This window comes from Coregonus clupeaformis, chromosome 37 (genome assembly GCF_020615455.1).
Source record: "Coregonus clupeaformis isolate EN_2021a chromosome 37, ASM2061545v1, whole genome shotgun sequence".
NCBI classification, from domain to species: Eukaryota; Metazoa; Chordata; class Actinopteri; order Salmoniformes; family Salmonidae; genus Coregonus; species Coregonus clupeaformis.
Window position 1 is genome coordinate 151,596 of NC_059228.1, and position 18,792 is coordinate 170,387.

The 18,792-nt window shown below is 42.1% G+C and overlaps 1 protein-coding gene across 2 annotated transcripts in view; it reads left to right on the forward strand.

Annotated features, from left to right (window-relative positions):
• LOC121553608 (cadherin-related family member 1-like) overlaps positions 1–18,792 on the forward strand; it is a 197,916-nt gene that overhangs the window by 66,318 nt on the left and 112,806 nt on the right. For both annotated transcript variants that reach the window (XM_041866854.1, XM_041866855.1), the window contains one exon: positions 18,141–18,241. In XM_041866854.1, the coding sequence (XP_041722788.1) occupies positions 18,141–18,241 (101 nt within the window). The remainder of the gene's footprint in view (positions 1–18,140; positions 18,242–18,792) is intronic.

Below are 18,792 nucleotides of genomic sequence, written 5' to 3' on the forward strand. Positions count from 1 at the left end.
TATGAATGGTCTTGATCTTATGAAGAGGTAACTCCGTTGACCAGTTTATTGAAAGCTAGCCAATGTTACAGTTGACTAGACTAGCCAGCTAATACTGTAAACATCAATGTGCCTGCTCAGGAAGCTGGTGTTTCATTAGCCATCTCTCTGTCAGTGAATTCAAGTTTGAATCATGTTTTGGCATGATTGTCCCTTTTCATGTAACTAGCTGCAGGCTTAAATATTTACATAATATTCATAGAAACCCAAATAAAAGCATGTAGATATAAAGATGTGTATGTGTCATGTATGCTAGAATGGAGGTTTAAAAACGACAGCCTCGTATGCTTATTAACCTATATATGTGGCATTGCCCACACATAAAGGATTCCTTGCAATACAATCTTCTTTAAAAACAGCTGTACAATGTGCTCTGCAATAATAACCAGAGTTTGATTTCAAATAGCAGCTGCACAATACCATGGTGGTATCGTTGGATACATGTTGGATGATTTGTAATATAAGGTATGGAGAATGATATAGAGCCTATAGGATTATAGAAAAAGCAGTTGGTAATTGAATGTTTCAGTGTCAAATACTACATGTTCAGTGAATGTGAGTATATTTAAGTGGTTTAAATGATTTACTTTCCTACTAACCTTTGTTAGGTTCTGAAAAAACAGAGTAAAAACTCACGGACAACTAGAAAAAGCTCAAACCAAGTTTATCACCCACTGGGTCATACAGCTGCAAAGACAAAGACATGATTACACAAGCATATATATTTATACCCTCCCACTAGAGTCAACTCCTTGCAAATCTAGACAGCCAATACATCTCTGTTGTTAGTCAGGAACTTAATTGGTTCCTCTCACTGGTGTAGTCATGGCCCTGCCTGATGCTAGAACCTTTGTGGTCGTGGAAGTATATGTGTGTGTAATAGGACTGTTCCTTCTCACTTCATCTCACCTGACCTCGGGCCGGATTCCTCGCTCCTCCCTAATCCGCAACTGTCCTACCTTATCAGTGACTGAAACCAGACTGTTTGTCCTTTGCCTCCCTCCTTAGGAGCAATGATAATAACAATGACATGTTTTGACATAATTTAAACTTTCTGCACTCCCCCTTGTCTCACTCAGTAACTTTCCCTACAGCTAGGTTCTATCCACCGTCCATTGACCTCAACATATACATTCATTATACATGTAAAGTAATCAATAAGTTCTAGTATGGTAACATGAATAAGTATATTTCAAGCTAGAACCCAACAGTCCCTCCTTTTTGAATAGTAACTCCATATTGTTCAATATTATATCAACTTTGAAATTACATATAAATGAACATAAAATAAACATGATTAATATTCTCAGTTGATTTGTATGTTTACACCTCCGAGACATATGGCCTCTGACTTATAATCACACTATGCACACTCTTATTCCCCCTCCTTTTATACAACTGATAATGACATTTCAGCTGGAGCTTTTGACTTTCTCCATTTCAGCTGGAACTTTTGACTTTCTCTTCCTCCTTCGGGTTCCTAAGAGAGTGACAGCAAAAAACTTGAAAAGCAAAAGAAATCACAAAATATGACAAATATTAGTAATGCGTTAACCTATGCACAATCATAAATGGCAAAAAAACTATGTTTGATAACATGACGATTCCAACTCTCCCTTAGCCTGACTCTATACCTTTGGGATACTGTTTTGCTGGGGTCCACAAAAATGAAAGCTCTATACACCTCCTCATGCTTGTACCCAAACTTCCTCCTCCGGTTGCAGTTTACAAAAGGTGTTCCCACGTCATATCATCCTCACTTCGCCCCCCGTCTCCTCCTTCTCCCTCCATGGCCACCCGATATACACGTGCGGTGGCCTTAATCAACTGTACCTCATCTTGAGGTAAATCAGCACTGTATACACGTTTCAACATCAACGCCTTCAGAACGTGATATCCCAGCCATGCACTGTATACACGTTTCAACATCAACGCCTTCAGAACGTGATATCCCAGCCATGGTAACTCCTGCTACCACTAACACTGCCCATAATGCATACTTCAAGATACCCCTCATTTGCTCCGTAGTCCAGTTCCATGCTGTTACTATAGCGTCATTCACAACTACTACCGCTCCCTCAGTTGCTGTCCCTACAGCGTCTGCCATGGGAATAGCTATTGCATTGAATCTGTCCCCTGCTCCTAATCTCCCATTGCCCTTGTGGTTTACTGATAGATCTAGGACTGAATCTTTCAGATACTCCCTACTGGTCTCCCAACTCCTACCCGGCTTTCTAGCCATCAACATCTCCAAAGGCATCCAATGTTCTGCTACAGTCGGTATCTGTGGATAATACTTCCCTGTGCTCAAGTTAGATACACATCTCTCATCCCAAGGCCGGTCTACACCCACCCCTTTACCGTGTAAAAAGTGTAAACGTTGGGTGCCAAAGGTTGAAAAGCAGCAACCTTCGGACACTTTCCTTTTACCGTCACTTGGTCCCAATCTTCTGGGAGATATGTCAATCGTTTGCTGGCGGTTAGGAGTGGGGGAGTGCCGTGGGAAGAGTATCCATCGTACAAAACTCTGAGTCAAATGTTTCTTAATCACACTCTGCAGGAGATGTGACACTATGACAGCGAACTTCCCTTCCAGTGAGGTGGCTTCCTGTATACAGGGATCTGTGGCTAGTCTTTCAAGAGTTGTACGTTCTTCGATGAACCCCTCACTGAAAGTTGACAATAGTGTCTGAAATGAAAACACTATCTCTGCTACTCCCACCATGATCTGGGTATGCGTGACAATCAACTTGTCTTCATAGTAGTCTCTATATTGTGCACAGTTAGCTGTCATTCCTCTACTACGAGCTATCCCCTATATTACTATACACAGAGGAGTGGTATCGTTTCCCAGAGACTTTTTTTCCTTAATCTATGTGCCACGCAGATCTCTGCCCCAGTCATAATCAATTCCGCTTTCCCAATTCTCTGTAACGTTAATGCCTTGGTTTTGGGGACTCCATAGAATGCACTAATATCGGTCCTGCCAGAATCTGATACTAACACCCTGTAGGACTGACCCGTGACTCCCTCATCATACCATTTACACTGATTAATTTCTGTCTCCGTCACCAGTTCAGCCCCTAAACGAGTCTGTAAGTATGCCTTCATCTGCTCATATGCCTCTTCTTGCTCCTGACGCATGACCATAAGAATAGTTTGGTTCCCATATTCACCCCTCAGGACATTGTCCAGAGTATAATTACCCCAACAAGCTATCTTTTCCCAGGCCGGTGGTCTGCTGGTGTCTAAAATCTTCCCTGACCACTTCACTCCCTTAGGTGCAGTACTGTAGGGCATCACTGGTGAATAGAACCTCCTCTTACGCGATAGCACTTCCCCCACACTATCCTTTGCTGCACCATCGTCAGTAATGGTTGTGTCAACGTTTTCGACCTTCTGAAATTGTTTTAGTTCTGGTAGCACTATTCTGAATGTTATTAACTGACCTTCAGCTGATCGAGAACCCTGGCACATTATGTCAATTTTAGGCAGAAAATTAAATCTAGTTTAGTTCTTTAGACTCTCAGTGTCATTACGTTCCTTCCACACTCCTGTCTGTAATAAAACTACACCTTGTTCTGAACAGCCTATGTCCAATGTACTAGTCCTGTTATCAAGTGGCTCCACCCAGATCACCATACCTTTTTGATTAGTGACCTGTCTGGTATCAGTGGCGTTAGTACTGACTCTACCCCAATGCATTCTCGTGTCTTCATATTTGGCCACACATTCTATGCGGATTGTCAAGCTATCCTTTTTACATGGGACATTAACCATTAAAGCAACTGACACAAAAGCTATGGCGTTTAAAGTAGCTCCCAGACCCAACCCAACTGCTTGGCTACAGTGGAATCCTCTCTCTCTTTAGCTCCACTTCCTCTATCATAGTGTCTTCCAGCTCACCCATTATGTAGCTGGATCTCGTTTCACATGAGAAGTGTGTACCCACCGAGGAGAGGCTGTGGTCTTCATAGCTGTAGGTGCTTTAAGGAGTAACGTGTGTGGTCCGAACCAACGCCGTCCCAACACCCCCGCCTGGTGGATCTTGATGTCCACTCGGTCTCTGGGATTCAGCCAGTGCTCTCAGATATCTCCTAGCGCCTGCTCCTTATGGGTTTCTTTCACCTGTGAATATACACACAGCAAAGCTTGGGTGATTTTATGACAATAGGACAACATAGATTCTCCCATTATTGCCAGATCACTAACTTGTGACATGTAAATAACAGCTCCTGGTACTCTCATCGGTCTCCCTGTTACCACTTCATGTGGCGTGAGTCCTGTGGTGGTGTTCGTTGATGCCCTAATTGACATCAGTACAACGGGTAAATTCGTAACTCAGTCTTTCCTTTCGGTGCTCAACGTTTTGGACAATTTCTCCTTAATCGAACGGTTCTGATGCTCCGTAACACACAGCTTACAGCCTATATGTGACTAGTTTTCAGGAAACTAGGTGTATGTCACGCGTCACTACTTCACAGAAGAACCATTTGAACGTAAACTTTTTTTTTTTATCACAATGCGTTATTTGGCAGAAATGCCTTCTGGAACATGTGAACTTTCATTTGCCTTAATAACAAACTTGTATGCCATCTGTAAATAAGAATACAATTGTTAAATTGCGAGCTTAGTTGGTTTAGCCACATAAAAAGACAGCAACCTTCCTGCTAGCCATGATTGGCTGAGATAATGAGTTGGCTGGACATGCAGAGATATGAGTTTGATTGGTCTGCCATGTAGCATGCTTCTGTCTATTTGAGCTGGTCAGTATGTGTAGGTAATCCTGTCTAACACGGCTTTAAATAAATAATATATTGTGTAGTAGAAGTGTTGCTCTCAACTCTCTGGAGGACCGAGTATTGAAATCAATGGAATTAGAGTATGATAGCTAAGGAGATTGAGAAAAAACCTGTCTCCGGATTACATCTTCAAACTAAGGGCAACCATAGCATCTATGACAGAGGGAGAAGCGTCCATACATGTATACGGGTAAGATAGTATAGCTAGCTACATCGTCAGATATTACACGTTTGAAAATTTGTCAGAAAGTCGTTTTCATTTCAAGTGTACTGGCTGGCTCGCGAGCTAACGTTACATGCATGATCTGTGTAGTAATATTATTCATATCTCAGAGCCATTTGCTTTGATAGTTATAGCCTAATGTTAGCTAGCTAACGTTGAACCTGGTTGGTTAGCTACCTGGAGATTCATGCAGGGTAGTAATGTCATGAGTTGGGATTATGGTTAATTGTTTAGCTAGCTAGCTAGCTACATGTCTTAACAAAAGACTCCATTATGCAAGTAACTATTTTAATAGAATGTTAATGATGTCACTGCGACAACTGTTGATAGACGTAGCTGGTAAATTCGCTTTGGCTATCAACTCCGATTTCAAAGCACTCTCATCTGAGTGTGCCAGAGCGCAGAATAACTGACAAATTTACAAATGCTCAACACCTGTTGAATATGGCCGGTGTCAGTAAACATTGGCAAAAAGGCGTAAATTGTTGCCAGTAGCACAGTTGCAGTCACCAACGCTCTGGTTAACATAAAAACAGCCTAACCAGCTCTACTAGGGCGAGTAAAATGGTCCGAGTGAGCTGTTCTCACATTTGTGTCTGAAAGTAGCTAGCAAGCTAGCCAACGTTAGCCAGTTAGCTTGGGTCCTTGACTGCTGTTGTTAGGACAGAACGCTCAGATCAACCCTTATAGAGATTGGTGGGGCTAAAGCTTAAGAGGGTGTGAACGATGCTGCATTTGTTGTAGACAAAGAAGAGCTCTCAGTAGGTGTACAAACACATTAAAAGGCAATTTTCTCAAAAGTTGTTTTATTTGATTTATTTCACTTTTATTTAACCAAGTAAGCCAGTTGAGAACAAGTTCTCATTTACAACTGCGACCTGGCCAAGATAAAGCAAAGCAGTGCGATAAAAACAACAACAACACAGAGTTACATATGGAATAAACAAAACATACAGTCAATAACACAATAGAAAATATATATACAGTGTGTGCAAATGTAGTGAGTTATGGAATAAGGCAATAAATAGGCCATAGTGCAAAATAATTAAAATTTAGTATTAACACTGGAGTGATAGATGTGCAGAAGATGATGTGCAAATAGAGATACTGGGGTGCAAAAGAGCAAAATAAATAACACTATAAATAACAATATGGGGATGAGATAGTTGGGTGGGCTAACTACAGATGGGCTGTGTACAGGTGCAGTGATCGGTAAGCTGCTCTGACAACTGATTCTTAAAGTTAGTGAGGGAGATAAGTGTCTCCAGCTTTATCAACTTTCAAAGCAGAATTACTTTCCCATTGTTCCTCAACTGTAGTGTATGATATACCATTTTTTAGCTCGGTCTCTTCTTTTATACAAATTTTGCTACATAAGACCGAATTGAGCCGGTCGGTCATATATGGACAATGAAAAGCGTGTTTGATTCCCAAAGCCTTACACACAGCCTGTAGCACTTTGGAGGTGAAATCTGTCCCTTGATCGAAGTCTAGGGTCCGGAATAAGCACCATCTCGGAATCACTTCCATTAACAACGTTTTTGCTACAAAGTTCGCTGAAGCTGAGGAAGTTGAGAATATTTCTGTCCATCTGGAGAATCTGTCCACCACTACCAATTTATGAGTCTTTCCCCTGCTTCGAGGGAGTGGCCCTATAAAGTCTATCTGTAATGATGTAAATGGTCCATCCGGCAGGGGTTGCTGTCGGGCAGGAGAAGGCATTGTCGGTGCAATATTATGCTGCACACATCACACATCTTTTAACTCAGTCCCGAAATGTTCCCAACACCCCCTTTCCCCACGACGTCATTTGTGGTCCTCTGTAGCTCAGCTGGTAGAGCACGGCGCTTGTAACGCCAAGGTAGTGGGTTCGATCCCCGGGACCACCCATACACAAAAAAAATGTATGCACGCATGACTGTAAGTCGCTTTGGATAAAAGCGTCTGCTAAATGGCATATTATTATATATTATTATATTATATTTGGAACTGAGAATACATGTTCACAGCCGATTGAAGTGTTGGTCCATGATACATTTCAAAGAGAGTAACATGTATCCCGCTTGGTGTTACGGGCCGTCAAGTGATAATATTATACCACAAACCCTCAGTGTCTACTTGGCATCCATGTTCTAACCACTCCCACATATTGTTCCTGTTGGTTTGCTGCTGCAATTCTTTTAGACTTAGAATCCCAGCCTTGGTATATACAATATTTACATGCGGTTCCTTAACACCTTCTCTTAGTAACGCTGCCGCCTTGGCCGCTTCGTCTGCTCAGCAGTTCCCTGTGGCTATTTAATCTGTACGACTAGTATAACCTTCACATTTCACCACTGCTAATTTACTGGGTAACTGACACACTTCTAATAATGCTTCTACCTCAGGTCCATTTTTAATTGGTGTTCCTGTTGCCGTTAACATGCCCCGTAGTGACCACAATGTACCAAAATCATGAACTACCCCAAATACATATTGAGAATCAGTGTATATGGTAACCTTCTCCCTTTCCGACAACCTACAAGCCTCGGCTAATGCATATAACTCCACCCCCTGGGCTGACACAGACACAACTCCCCTGTCGTCATACACAGTGTACCTCGTTACTCTCTTTCCTTCTATGGTCATGTAGCTAGAGCCATCTGTATTTGTCCTGTTTCCAATTTTGTCTCTTGCAAATCGGGCCGAGGCTTTGGAGTAATTTGATCTGGGTCACATATGTGCGATTCACCCTCCCCAGGCAATGGCATTAACGACGCAGGATTCAAAGCACCAATTTCATCGAATTGTAGGTTTTCCCCATTTAATGTTAACTCCCATTTTGTCCATCTCGCTCTAGTAACATGTTGTGATTTCGTGCTGTTAATAATGGTTGCTACAGAGTGTGACACATTGTTGTCGAAGCAGTGTTTTGCAAAACCATTTATGTCGCCTTTACTGACCTCAGACACTGTAGCATTCCTCTCGCCACCGAGTCTAACGATTTACTCCAGTACATTACTGGTCTCTCTTTTCCCCCTTGATTTTGCGTAACTACCGCACTAAAATGCCCTTCATCTTCATGAACAAAAAGCTAATTTTAGGTTTGGTAATCCCAGTGCTGGCACTTGACACAATTGCTTCTTTAGCTCGACAAATGCTTCCTCACACTCTTGATTCCAATCTCTTCTTTCAAGGGGACCCTTGCCCCGTGTCGTCAATTCTGTAAGTGGCTCAGCAATTTCAGAAAACAACGAAATAAAATGTCTCACAAAATTGAAAACTCCTAGGGTTTTCCTGAGTGTGCAAGGAGTGTTTGGTCGTGCTAGAGAGACCATGTGAGGATATGACGGAGCCGAGTGACTTGGTGTATAGAGGGAAGAGTAGAAGGCCTAGAACCGAGCCCTGGGGGACACCAGTAGTGAGAGTCAGGTGGTGCGGACACAGATCCTCTCCACATCACCTGGTAGGAGCGGCCTGCCAGGTAGGACGCAATCCAAGAGTGTGCATAGCCTCAGACGCTCAGCCTTGAGAGGGTGGAGAGGAGGATCTGATGGTCACGGTGTCGAAGGCAGCGGATAGATCTAGGAGGATGACAACAGAGGAGAGACAATCAGCTTTGGTAGTGCGGAGCGCCTCCGTGACACAGAGAAGAGCAGTCTGGTCCTATTGTCAAAGACATGGGTAGTAGTTGTATCGCTTTCGATTCTGCCCCTGTTACCCCGCTAAATGTAATACTTTTTACGGTCGCAAATTTAGCCAATTTCTCATTGTAAGGAATCAGTGATATTTGAGCACCTGTATCTATTAGAAAGTTGTTTGAGACGTGGCCTCCTACGTCCCCCTCCTCATAGAAACCGTCATCTCGCCGAACCACAGTCGACCGCACAGCTGCTCTCAAGAGGGTTTGCCGCTGCTCTTTTGTTGATGCTGCATACGCCTGCATCGCAGCATTCCCTCCAAAGGCAGCGGGTGCCGTAGGCTCCCGTACTACCCTACAATCACTTTTCCAATGACCGACGGCCCCACACCTAAAACAGGGCTCTAACGCCCTGCGCCTTGGGACAGATTCACTGCCCTTTCCTCCCTGTTTCTTTGTCTTACCTTGGCCGTTAAAATCACTGTTAGTGACTTTCACTGTGGCTGTATTAACTACACGCACAGCTGTGAAGTGAGCGGAATTAGATTCCACTCTCAAGGCTGCCTGCACAATTTCATCCCAGTGAATATGTTGGTCCACTACCTCCGCAATAGCCGTTTTGATAACAGGTTTCAATCCTGCCATCAAAGCAGATGTATAAATTCCTGCATTACTACATAACGCTTCATCCATCCACATAATCATGCATTCCTTGTTTTGGACCCTGAGTACAATTTTACTCACATCCGGTCTAAACAATATATTCCCAACTGTAGTTAAGAATCCCTCAATTTCATATTTTGCTTTCACTAGGTCACACACTTTGCATCTGGAGGACCAAGCCGACGTTCGATATATCTGTGCAAGTGTTGGCAACATGACCCTTGGCAAAAGTGAGCGTACAACATGATCGTAATCACCAGCATGGAACCCAAAAATTCTACCCTGTTTCCACAGGAAACTGATAAATTCCTGTCCCTCCTTTACTGGGTCAGGTGCCTCTTTCATAATAATACGCATTTTGCTCACGCTCAGTGGCTGGTGGTGATGCTAAATTTGGATCTGTACTTGGGGATGCCCGTCATTAGGAATAGGGTTGTCCTCCCCTGGTACTATTTGTCCAGGATAATATGTAACTGGGGTCACGTGTGTTTGTACTGGGCGCATATCTCTATGATTACCTGGATCATGCTGATCCACTATCCAGTCCGGGACAACTATGTCCGGGCTCGTAATGTGCTCGTCTTCTGCCTCTCGCAACCCATTTCGCTCTTTTTCCGCTTTAAGAGAGTGGTATAATGGTGGCCCACCAGATGTGACCTCTATCACCTTGTAGCATGGGGCGAACGGTGGAAGTGGTGGAAATGGCATATACTTTTCCACACTTATTTTGATACTGTTGAAACGCAACCATGAGTTGTTTTATTAGTTTTTTTCTATCCTCCAGGGCTCTCTCTAATTCCTGGTTTAATTCTTGACTATTTTCTAGCGCAATAGCCAATTCCTGCTTCTGTTCATTACATTTTACATTTTAGTCATTTAGCAGACACTCTTATCCAGAGTGACTTACAGTTAGTGAGTGCATACATGTTTTTGTTCATCTAATCTATGCGCACGCCCTTCGGATATACCTAGTTTTTTATTCATCAAGTCCAGTGGCGGCTCCTGAAAAAATTCTCAGGAGGGGCAATTTTTCTGATGATTTAGGTGACCTACACACATTTAAAAAAAGATATGTCCAGCAACAACATGAAGACAGGGGCAGCATATAAGTCAATACCAGAAGCATTTATTGACTGATCTCAAAAGTGTTGGCTTACCAGGGTTGGTGGAGCCCTCAGTTTCATCTTTGCCTCGCAAAGCTAACTCAAACACTCCGCAAAACTTCACACACTGGATTAGCCGGCTGAGGATGTGGCGGTTCTTGCTAATGTCGTAGTAAATATATTTGTTATAGTGAATATGGAATATGATATGTTGAGTAAAATGTTGTGCTAAGATCTATTTAGGTCAGGAGCTGGTTATAAGTTCTGTTCCTATCCAATAACAATGGACAAAAGGGTCCTATCTTGTCAGCCTTGTCAGCAGGTGGCCAAGGACAACACCCACGCCATAGGCCTCTCAGTTCTTCCAACTCACGAGTTCTTGCTCTGAGGACACACACACACACAAACACACACACACACACACATCATCACTGTTAAACACACACACACACACACACATCATCACTGTTAAACACACACACACACACACACACACAAAAATCCCCTCTCTTAGGCTGAACATTTGAAGACAGAGAACCCGACTCAGAGCAATGCAACAGTGACAGTAGCCTGCAGGGGACCTCGCCCAACTCATCAGGACCAATCAGAAGATCAGAACTACTAGATTGAACCTACTTCATTTATTGCATAAAATGTCTGCACACAATGTTTCGGGGCTCTCTTCAGATAATAATAATAATAATAATAATAATATGCCATTTAGCAGACGCTTTTATCCAAAGCGACTTACAGTCATGCGTGCATACATTTTTGTGTATGGGTGGTCCCGGGATCGAACCCACTACCTTGGCGTTACAAGCACCATGCTCTACCAGCTGAGCTACAGAAAGTGGATACTCATGGATGCGCATTGCAATTGTAAAATGTCAACACAATTGGAGACACCACGTCATTTTTGGAGACATGTTATTGACAGTAAACTATTGTAGATGCGACTGCTAACTAAATAAAACATTTTAGCTGGCTAGCTAATCATCTTAGCTAAATGTGGGGCAAACAATTCAGTTATTTACCGTTAATTTGAGGGATTGGGGTGAAAGAAATCGAGTTACATAGTGATACTTTACGATATACTGTATTGACAATATCGCAATATTTTAGCGCTAGTTGGCTGTACCTGCACCAAAACACCATTATTGTTCCTTCATAGCTTGTTCTCAATCTTTTCACATTGGGAGCAATTTTGTTTTCAGCACTTTTATTTCCATGACTGATCAAAACTCGTTCTCATGGCTTTCTGATCGCTCTGCAACAGACATATGGTGCGCAATAAAATCACAGTATCGAATCGCAATACGTATAGAATCATGAGACTCGCAATGCTGATGCATATATCTTATCGTGAGGTTCCTGGCAATTCCCAGCCCAAGTTCATTTGCCACAACAAATCTCTTCGCTAGCAAACGCGATGTCTTCTCCAAAACGGAAATGTGTCTCCAGCAATGTTTACTTTTTTGACGTTCTATGGCATCTCCACTTTCAAAGCATATATGACCAAATGTAATATTTTGGTAAGTGATGCAAATAGTGAACTATGTAGGGCCAGGATGTAAAATATATGTAGCTGCAGCAATTTCTCTTATCTGATATGGTAAGTAATGGGGCTTAATTTATAGCTCCCTAAGAGTTTGACGAACGGGTCCGTGAACGCGATTCCAGATATATTTACCTCTGAATAAACTGCCTTTATTACACCATATCCACATCCAGTAAACTTGTGATTATCAACACTAACCTCATCGTTGTGGCGGCGGACAGCTAGCCTGTATCCCTCGTCATCCAGTTGAGTGAGTGGCAATGTCTTTTCCGTTCGTACCAATTTTTGGAAAATCCTCGGGTGTAGGACTTTCCGCCTTTAGTAGAAACCTGTTGAATTATTAAATTTGGTCTGGGAGGTCCTAATTGTTTCGTTGCCAATTTATCTCCATTTGTTCGCCGACAAAAAGGAACTTCTTTCAAACAATCCACTCTTTTCTCAGTTACGTTCATGGTTACGTAACGTATGACGAAAGCGTGAAGTGCAAGCCCACAGACACCCATTGAGATTGTATTGAAGGCTCTGAAATTTGAAAAAAATAGATTTTACATGGGAGTCTATTACAGACTTCTGGGCGATTTTCAACCTGACTGAAATCGCCCCAAAAGGGGGGGGAGCCATTTGAAGCACGACTTTAGCCTGATTCGACATTTAGTGGCAGTGTGGCACTGTGGCAGATCAGACGTATAGATTACAACACTGATAACTACTGTTGCCGTGATATAATTGATTAGAAAAAAAATCCCTTCCTTTTCCCGTTTGGCAGTGCGTCGCCCATATCGCCCTATTGAACAGGCCGCCCCTGATCAAGTCGTTCTTTTCTACTGCCTGCTCCATTTTACCTCGCAGGTCTCAATTTTTTTATTTTCCATCTTCATCCGCTGCTGATAAAATACTGTGGTTAGGATGCCTGTGTATTGTGGTCTGGACCGTTCTCTGATCTCAGTATTCCACGCTACGATTGCATCCATACATTCTTGCTGGTTTTAATCTTTCCGTTTAGAGGATAAAGTGTACCAATTTTGTCAAATTTGGCTAATTTTCCCCACCACTTACTTTGTTCTTGGTACTGTTCATATGCCTTTTTTAGTGCTTCTAATGATTTGGTAAAATGTTCCTCTTCTACCCCTCCTGCTCCGGGGGTTTCCTGGCCTCCAGAAGCCATATCAATTGTTATTGATTCGGTGTCAGCCCCCGACAGCGTTTAGTAGTAACAGCATAGGCTCTCAATAATTTTGTCACCCATCCATACACTTTTGGTGCTGGACGACATTGTAGTGTCTGTCAATTCACCACAGGCGATTGTGGGCAACTAATGTGTAGCACGGGAAGTGTTTAAGTCCCTCAACATAAATACCACTGTTCCCGACAACCCTCATTACCAAAATTACTCACAGTTGTCCTCCTATTTCCATCTAATCTGTCACGGTTTTCTGCCCCAATAGGGCATACACCAACCTCTCTCTTTATTGCTACTGCTACTACACACAAATCATGTTCAAACATCCATACACACACCCTCTACGGCCTCATGGCCACCGTGGCTAGGACTTTCGTCCCTCTTATGGATCTCGCAGGGGAACACCCCCACTCTGGACCTATCCTAATGGAACCTACCCTACACCATATATTTACGACTGGTCATAACACAATGGGACTACTGAATAAACTCAGGCAATCTAGGTCCGTATCCTATAATTGGTTCAGCCAACAACTCTCATCTCTACAAGATGTCAGACTGAGTGGTAACAGGTGTAGGAACTGTGCCTACATTGTGTTTTTTACCGGCTCCTGCTCCACTGATTTGGACTCCACAGTTCAACTTTAAATCGTGGTGAATCCTGCTAACAACGCCAACTGTTAGGTTCTGAACAAAGAGTAAATAGAAAAATCTCGAAGCAAGTTTATTCACCCACTGTGTGATACTGGGCTCCCGAGTGACGCAGCGGTCTAAGGCACTGCATCTCTGTTAAATAAAGATAAAATAAATAAATAAACAAGCACATATATTTATACCCTCCTACTAGGCAGCCAAAACATCTCTGTTGCTAATCAGGAACTTAATTGGTTCCTCTCACTGGTGTAGTCATGGCCCTGCCTGATGCTAAAACCTTTGTGGGAGTGTAGGTATACAGTGCCTTGCAAAAGTATTCATCCCCCTTGGCATTTTTCCTATTTTGTTGCATTACGAACTGTAATATAAATTGATTTTTATTTGGATTTCATGTAATGGACATGCACAAACTAGTCCAAATTGGTAAAGTGAAATGAAAAAAATAACTTGTTTCAAAACATTCAAAAAAATAAATAATGGAAAAGTGGTGCGTGCATATGTATTCACCCCCTTTGCTATGAAGCCCCTAAATAAGATCTGGTACAACCAATTACCTTCAGAAGTCACATAATTAGTTAAATAAAGTCCACTTGTGTGCAATCTAAGTGTCACATGATCTGTCACATGATCTCAGTATATATACACCTGTTCTGAAAGGCCCCAGAGTCTGCAACACCACTAAGCAAGGGGCACCACTAAGCAAGCAGCACCATGAAGACCAAGGAGCTCTCCAAACAGGTCAGTGACAAAGTTACGGAGAAGTACAGATCAGGGTTGGGTTATAAAAAAATATCAGAAACTTTGAACATCCCACGGAGCACCATTAAATCCATTATTAAAAAATGGAAAGAATATGGCACCGCAACAAACCTGCCAAGAGAGGGCCGCACACCAAAACTCACGGACCAGGCAAGGAGGGCATTAATCAGAGAGGCAACAAAGAGACCAAAGATAACACTGAAGGAGCTGCAAAGCTCCACAGCGGAGATTGGAGTATCTGTCCATAGGACCACTTTAAAGCGTACACTCCACAGAGTGGCCAGAAAAAAGCCATTGCTTAAAGAGCAAAAGTAAGCAAACACGTTTGGTGTTCGCCAAAAGGCATGTGGGAGACTCCCCAAACATGTGGAAGAAGGTACTCTGGTCAGATGAGACTAAAATTGAACTTTTTGGCCATCAAAGTCTGGTGCAAACCCAACACCTCTCATCACCCAGAGAACACCATCCCCACAGTGAAGCATGGTGGTGGCAGCATCATGCTGTGGGGATGTTTATCATCGGCAGGGACTAGGAAACTAGTCAGAATTGAAGGAATGATGGATGGCGCTAAATACAGGGAAATTCTTGAGGGAAACCTTCAGTCTTCCAGAGATTTGAGACTGGGATGGAGGTTCACCTTCCAGCAGGACAATGACCCTAAGCATACTGCTAAAGCAACACTCGAGTGGTTTAAGGGGAAACATTTAAATGTCTTGAAATGGTCTAGTCAAAGCCCAGACATCAATCCAATTGAGAATCTGTGGTATGACTTAAAGATTGCTGTACACCAGCAGAACCCATCCAACTTGAAGGAGCTGGAGCAGTTTGCCTTGAAGAATGGGCAAAAATCCCAGTGGCTAGATGTGCCAAGCTTATAGAGACATACCCCAAGAGACTTGCAGCTGTAATTGCTGCAAAAGCTGGCTCTACAAAGTATTGACTTTGATAGTTATGCACGCCCAAGTTTTCTGTTTTTTTTGTCTTATTTCTTGTTTGTATCACAATAAAACATATTTTGCATATTCAAAGTGGTAGGCATGTTGTGTAAATCATATGATACAACCCCCCTCCCCCCCCAAAAAAATCAATTATAAGTCCAGGTTGTAAGGCAACAAAATAGGAAAAATGCCAAGTGGGGCGAATACTTTCGCAAGCCACTCTATCTGTGTGTAACAGGACTGTTCCTTCTCACTTGATCTGACCTGACCTCGGGCCGAATTCCTCGCTCCTCCCTAATCCGCAACTGTCCTACCTTATCAGTGACTGAAACTAGACTGTTTGCCCTTTGCTTCCCTCCTCAAGAGCAATGATATTTAACAATAACATGTTTTGACAGAATGTAAACTTTCTGCACTCCCCATTGTCGCACTCAGTAACTTTCCCTACACCTAGGTTCTATCCACCCTCCATTGACCCCAACATATACATTCAGTATACATGTAAAGTAATCAATAACTTCTAGTATGTTAACATGAATACATATATTTCAAGTTAGAACCCAACACCTTCTAAATGTTGATGGTACCAAAACCTTGCCAATTCATTAATTATTGTACTCACTATGACTGAGTTTGAGATGTTTTCCATAATGTTTCATGCATATACACTACCAGTCAAAAGTTTTTATACACCTACTCATTCAAGGGTTTTTCTTTATTCTTACTATTTTCTACATTGTAGAATAATAGTGAAGACATCAAAACTATGAAATAACTCATATGTTGGCTGCTTTTCCTTCACTCTGTGGTCCGACTCATCCCAAACCATCTCAATTTGGTTGAGGTCGGGGGACTGTGGAGGCCAGGTCATCTGATGCAGCACTCCATCACTCTCCTTCTTGGTAAAATAAGCCTTACACAGCCTGGAGGTGTGTTGGGTCATTGTCCTGTTGAAAAACAAATGATAGTCCCACTAAGCCCAAACCAGATGGGATGGCGTATTGCTGCAGAATGCTGTGGTAGCCATGCTGGTTAAGTGTGCCTTGAATTCTAAATAAATCACAGACAGTGTCACCAGAAAAGCACCCCCACACCATAAGACCTCCTCCTCCATGCTTTACAGTGGGAAATACACATGCGGAGATCATCCGTTCACCCACACCCCGTCTCACAAAGACACGGCGGTTGGAAACAAAAATCTCCAATTTGGACTCCAGACCAAAGGACAAATTTCCACCAGTCTAATGTCCATTGCTCATGTTTCTTGGCCCAAGCAGGTCTCTTTTTATTATTGGTGTCCTTTAGTAGTGGTTTCTTTGCAGCAATTCGACCATGAAGGCATGATTCACACAGTCTCCTCTGAACAGTTGATGTTGAGATGTGACTTACTTGAACTCTGTGAAGCATTTATTTGGGCTGCAATTTCTTAGGCTGTTAACGTTAATGAACTTATCCTCTGCAGCAGAGGTAACTCTGGGTCTTCCATTACTATGGCGGTCCTCATGAGAGCCAGTTTCATCACAGCGCTTGATGGTTTTGCACTTGAAGAAACTTTCAAAGTTCTTGAACTTTTTCGAGTGACTGACATTCATGTCTTAAAGTAATGTCGTTTCTCTTTGCTTATTTGAGCTGTTCTTGCCATAATATGGACTTGGTATTTTACCAAATAGGGCTATCTTCTGTATACCCCCCACCACACACACACCTTGTCACAACATAACTGATTGGCTCAAACGCATTAAGAAGGAAAGAAATTCCAAAAATTAACTTTTAAGAAGGCACACCTGTTAATTGAAATGCATTCCAGGTGACTACTTCATGAAGCTGGTTGATAGAATGCCAAGAGTGTGCAAAGGTTGGCTATTTGAAGAATCTCAAATATAAAATATGTTTTGACATGTTTAACACTTTTTTTGCCTATTACATGATTCCATATGTGTTATTTCATAGTTTGGATGTCTTCACTATTATTCTATAATGTCGAAAATATTCAAAATAAAGAAAAACCCTTGAATGAGGTGTTCTAAAACTTTTGAGCGGTAGTGTATAGATTTTTGCATATTGCATATTCTAGTATAATATTTCCATTATTAATTACATATTGTAATAATGTGGTAAATATCCCAACATTGGGACATGCAAGGCTCTTAAGGAACACATACACTTCTGTAAGCCTCATAAAAGCTTCATAACTGCTTCACAACCTTACCCTTATTATCATGCGCTAACAATACAACAGAACAGATTAACAGGAATTAAATTTACTCTCACAGGTCACCAAAAATAACTATCTGAAAGCCACATTCCCTACTAAGCCATGTCTCCAGTCTTCTGATCTGACTTTCTGAGTCATATATCAATAACCCAGCATCAATAACCCAGAATAAACAACCCAACCTTGCTCTTTTTAAAGAAAAAAACGAAGTGACCCAGTGCCTGCAACCCAGCAGTTGGGTCATCCAAACAACCCATAATTGTTTTGTGTATGGTTCTACTTAGCACTTTTTTTTCTAAGTGTGTACAGTGTACATGTTATAGTACATCCCTACTCCCTATGACATGTCCCTACCGTACTGTGATATCTCTCCTCTGTCCTATGCAGGTACAGATGGTGTTTTTGGCATCAACAAAACAAGTGGGGTTATCAGTCTGCTGACTTACCCTATCTATCTGAAGAGGGAAATATTCAACATGAAAGTCAAGGTAGGTTGATGTAGCAACACAATAACACAGAACTGTGGGCTGTAATATGCTGCTCCAGTAGGAGTTTTTGTTTGTTTGTTTGTTTGTTTGTTATGGAATATGTGTTCCTCGTCACTGTAATACTTTTGTGTAATCTCAATAGTAAAACACTGTAGAATGCACAGTACAATACTGTACATGTGTTTTACAGCATGAATGTGTAGACAGCATTGAATTATGGGTAAAATGCAGGAAAATACTGTTATTAACTGTAATTGGAAGCCTCCTTTAAAAATTACTCTAACATACTGTATTTCTTTACAGTAATAGCTTATGTCTACTGTAGATTCAAATTATCAGTTTCAGGCGTGAACATCATGCTGTCAGGTGAGACATATGAAGCTCAGACTATTTTAGTAAATATCTTCTTGAAGCGGCTGTGAAGTGGAAGAACATTTTCAGCTTCTGCTGGGTAGGTACCTTGACTTGTTTATAAGTATCTTGCATGTTTTCTTAGCTAACTTAGGTAGCTAGCTGGCTTCTGTTTACTAGCTATCCAGCTAGCTAGTTAG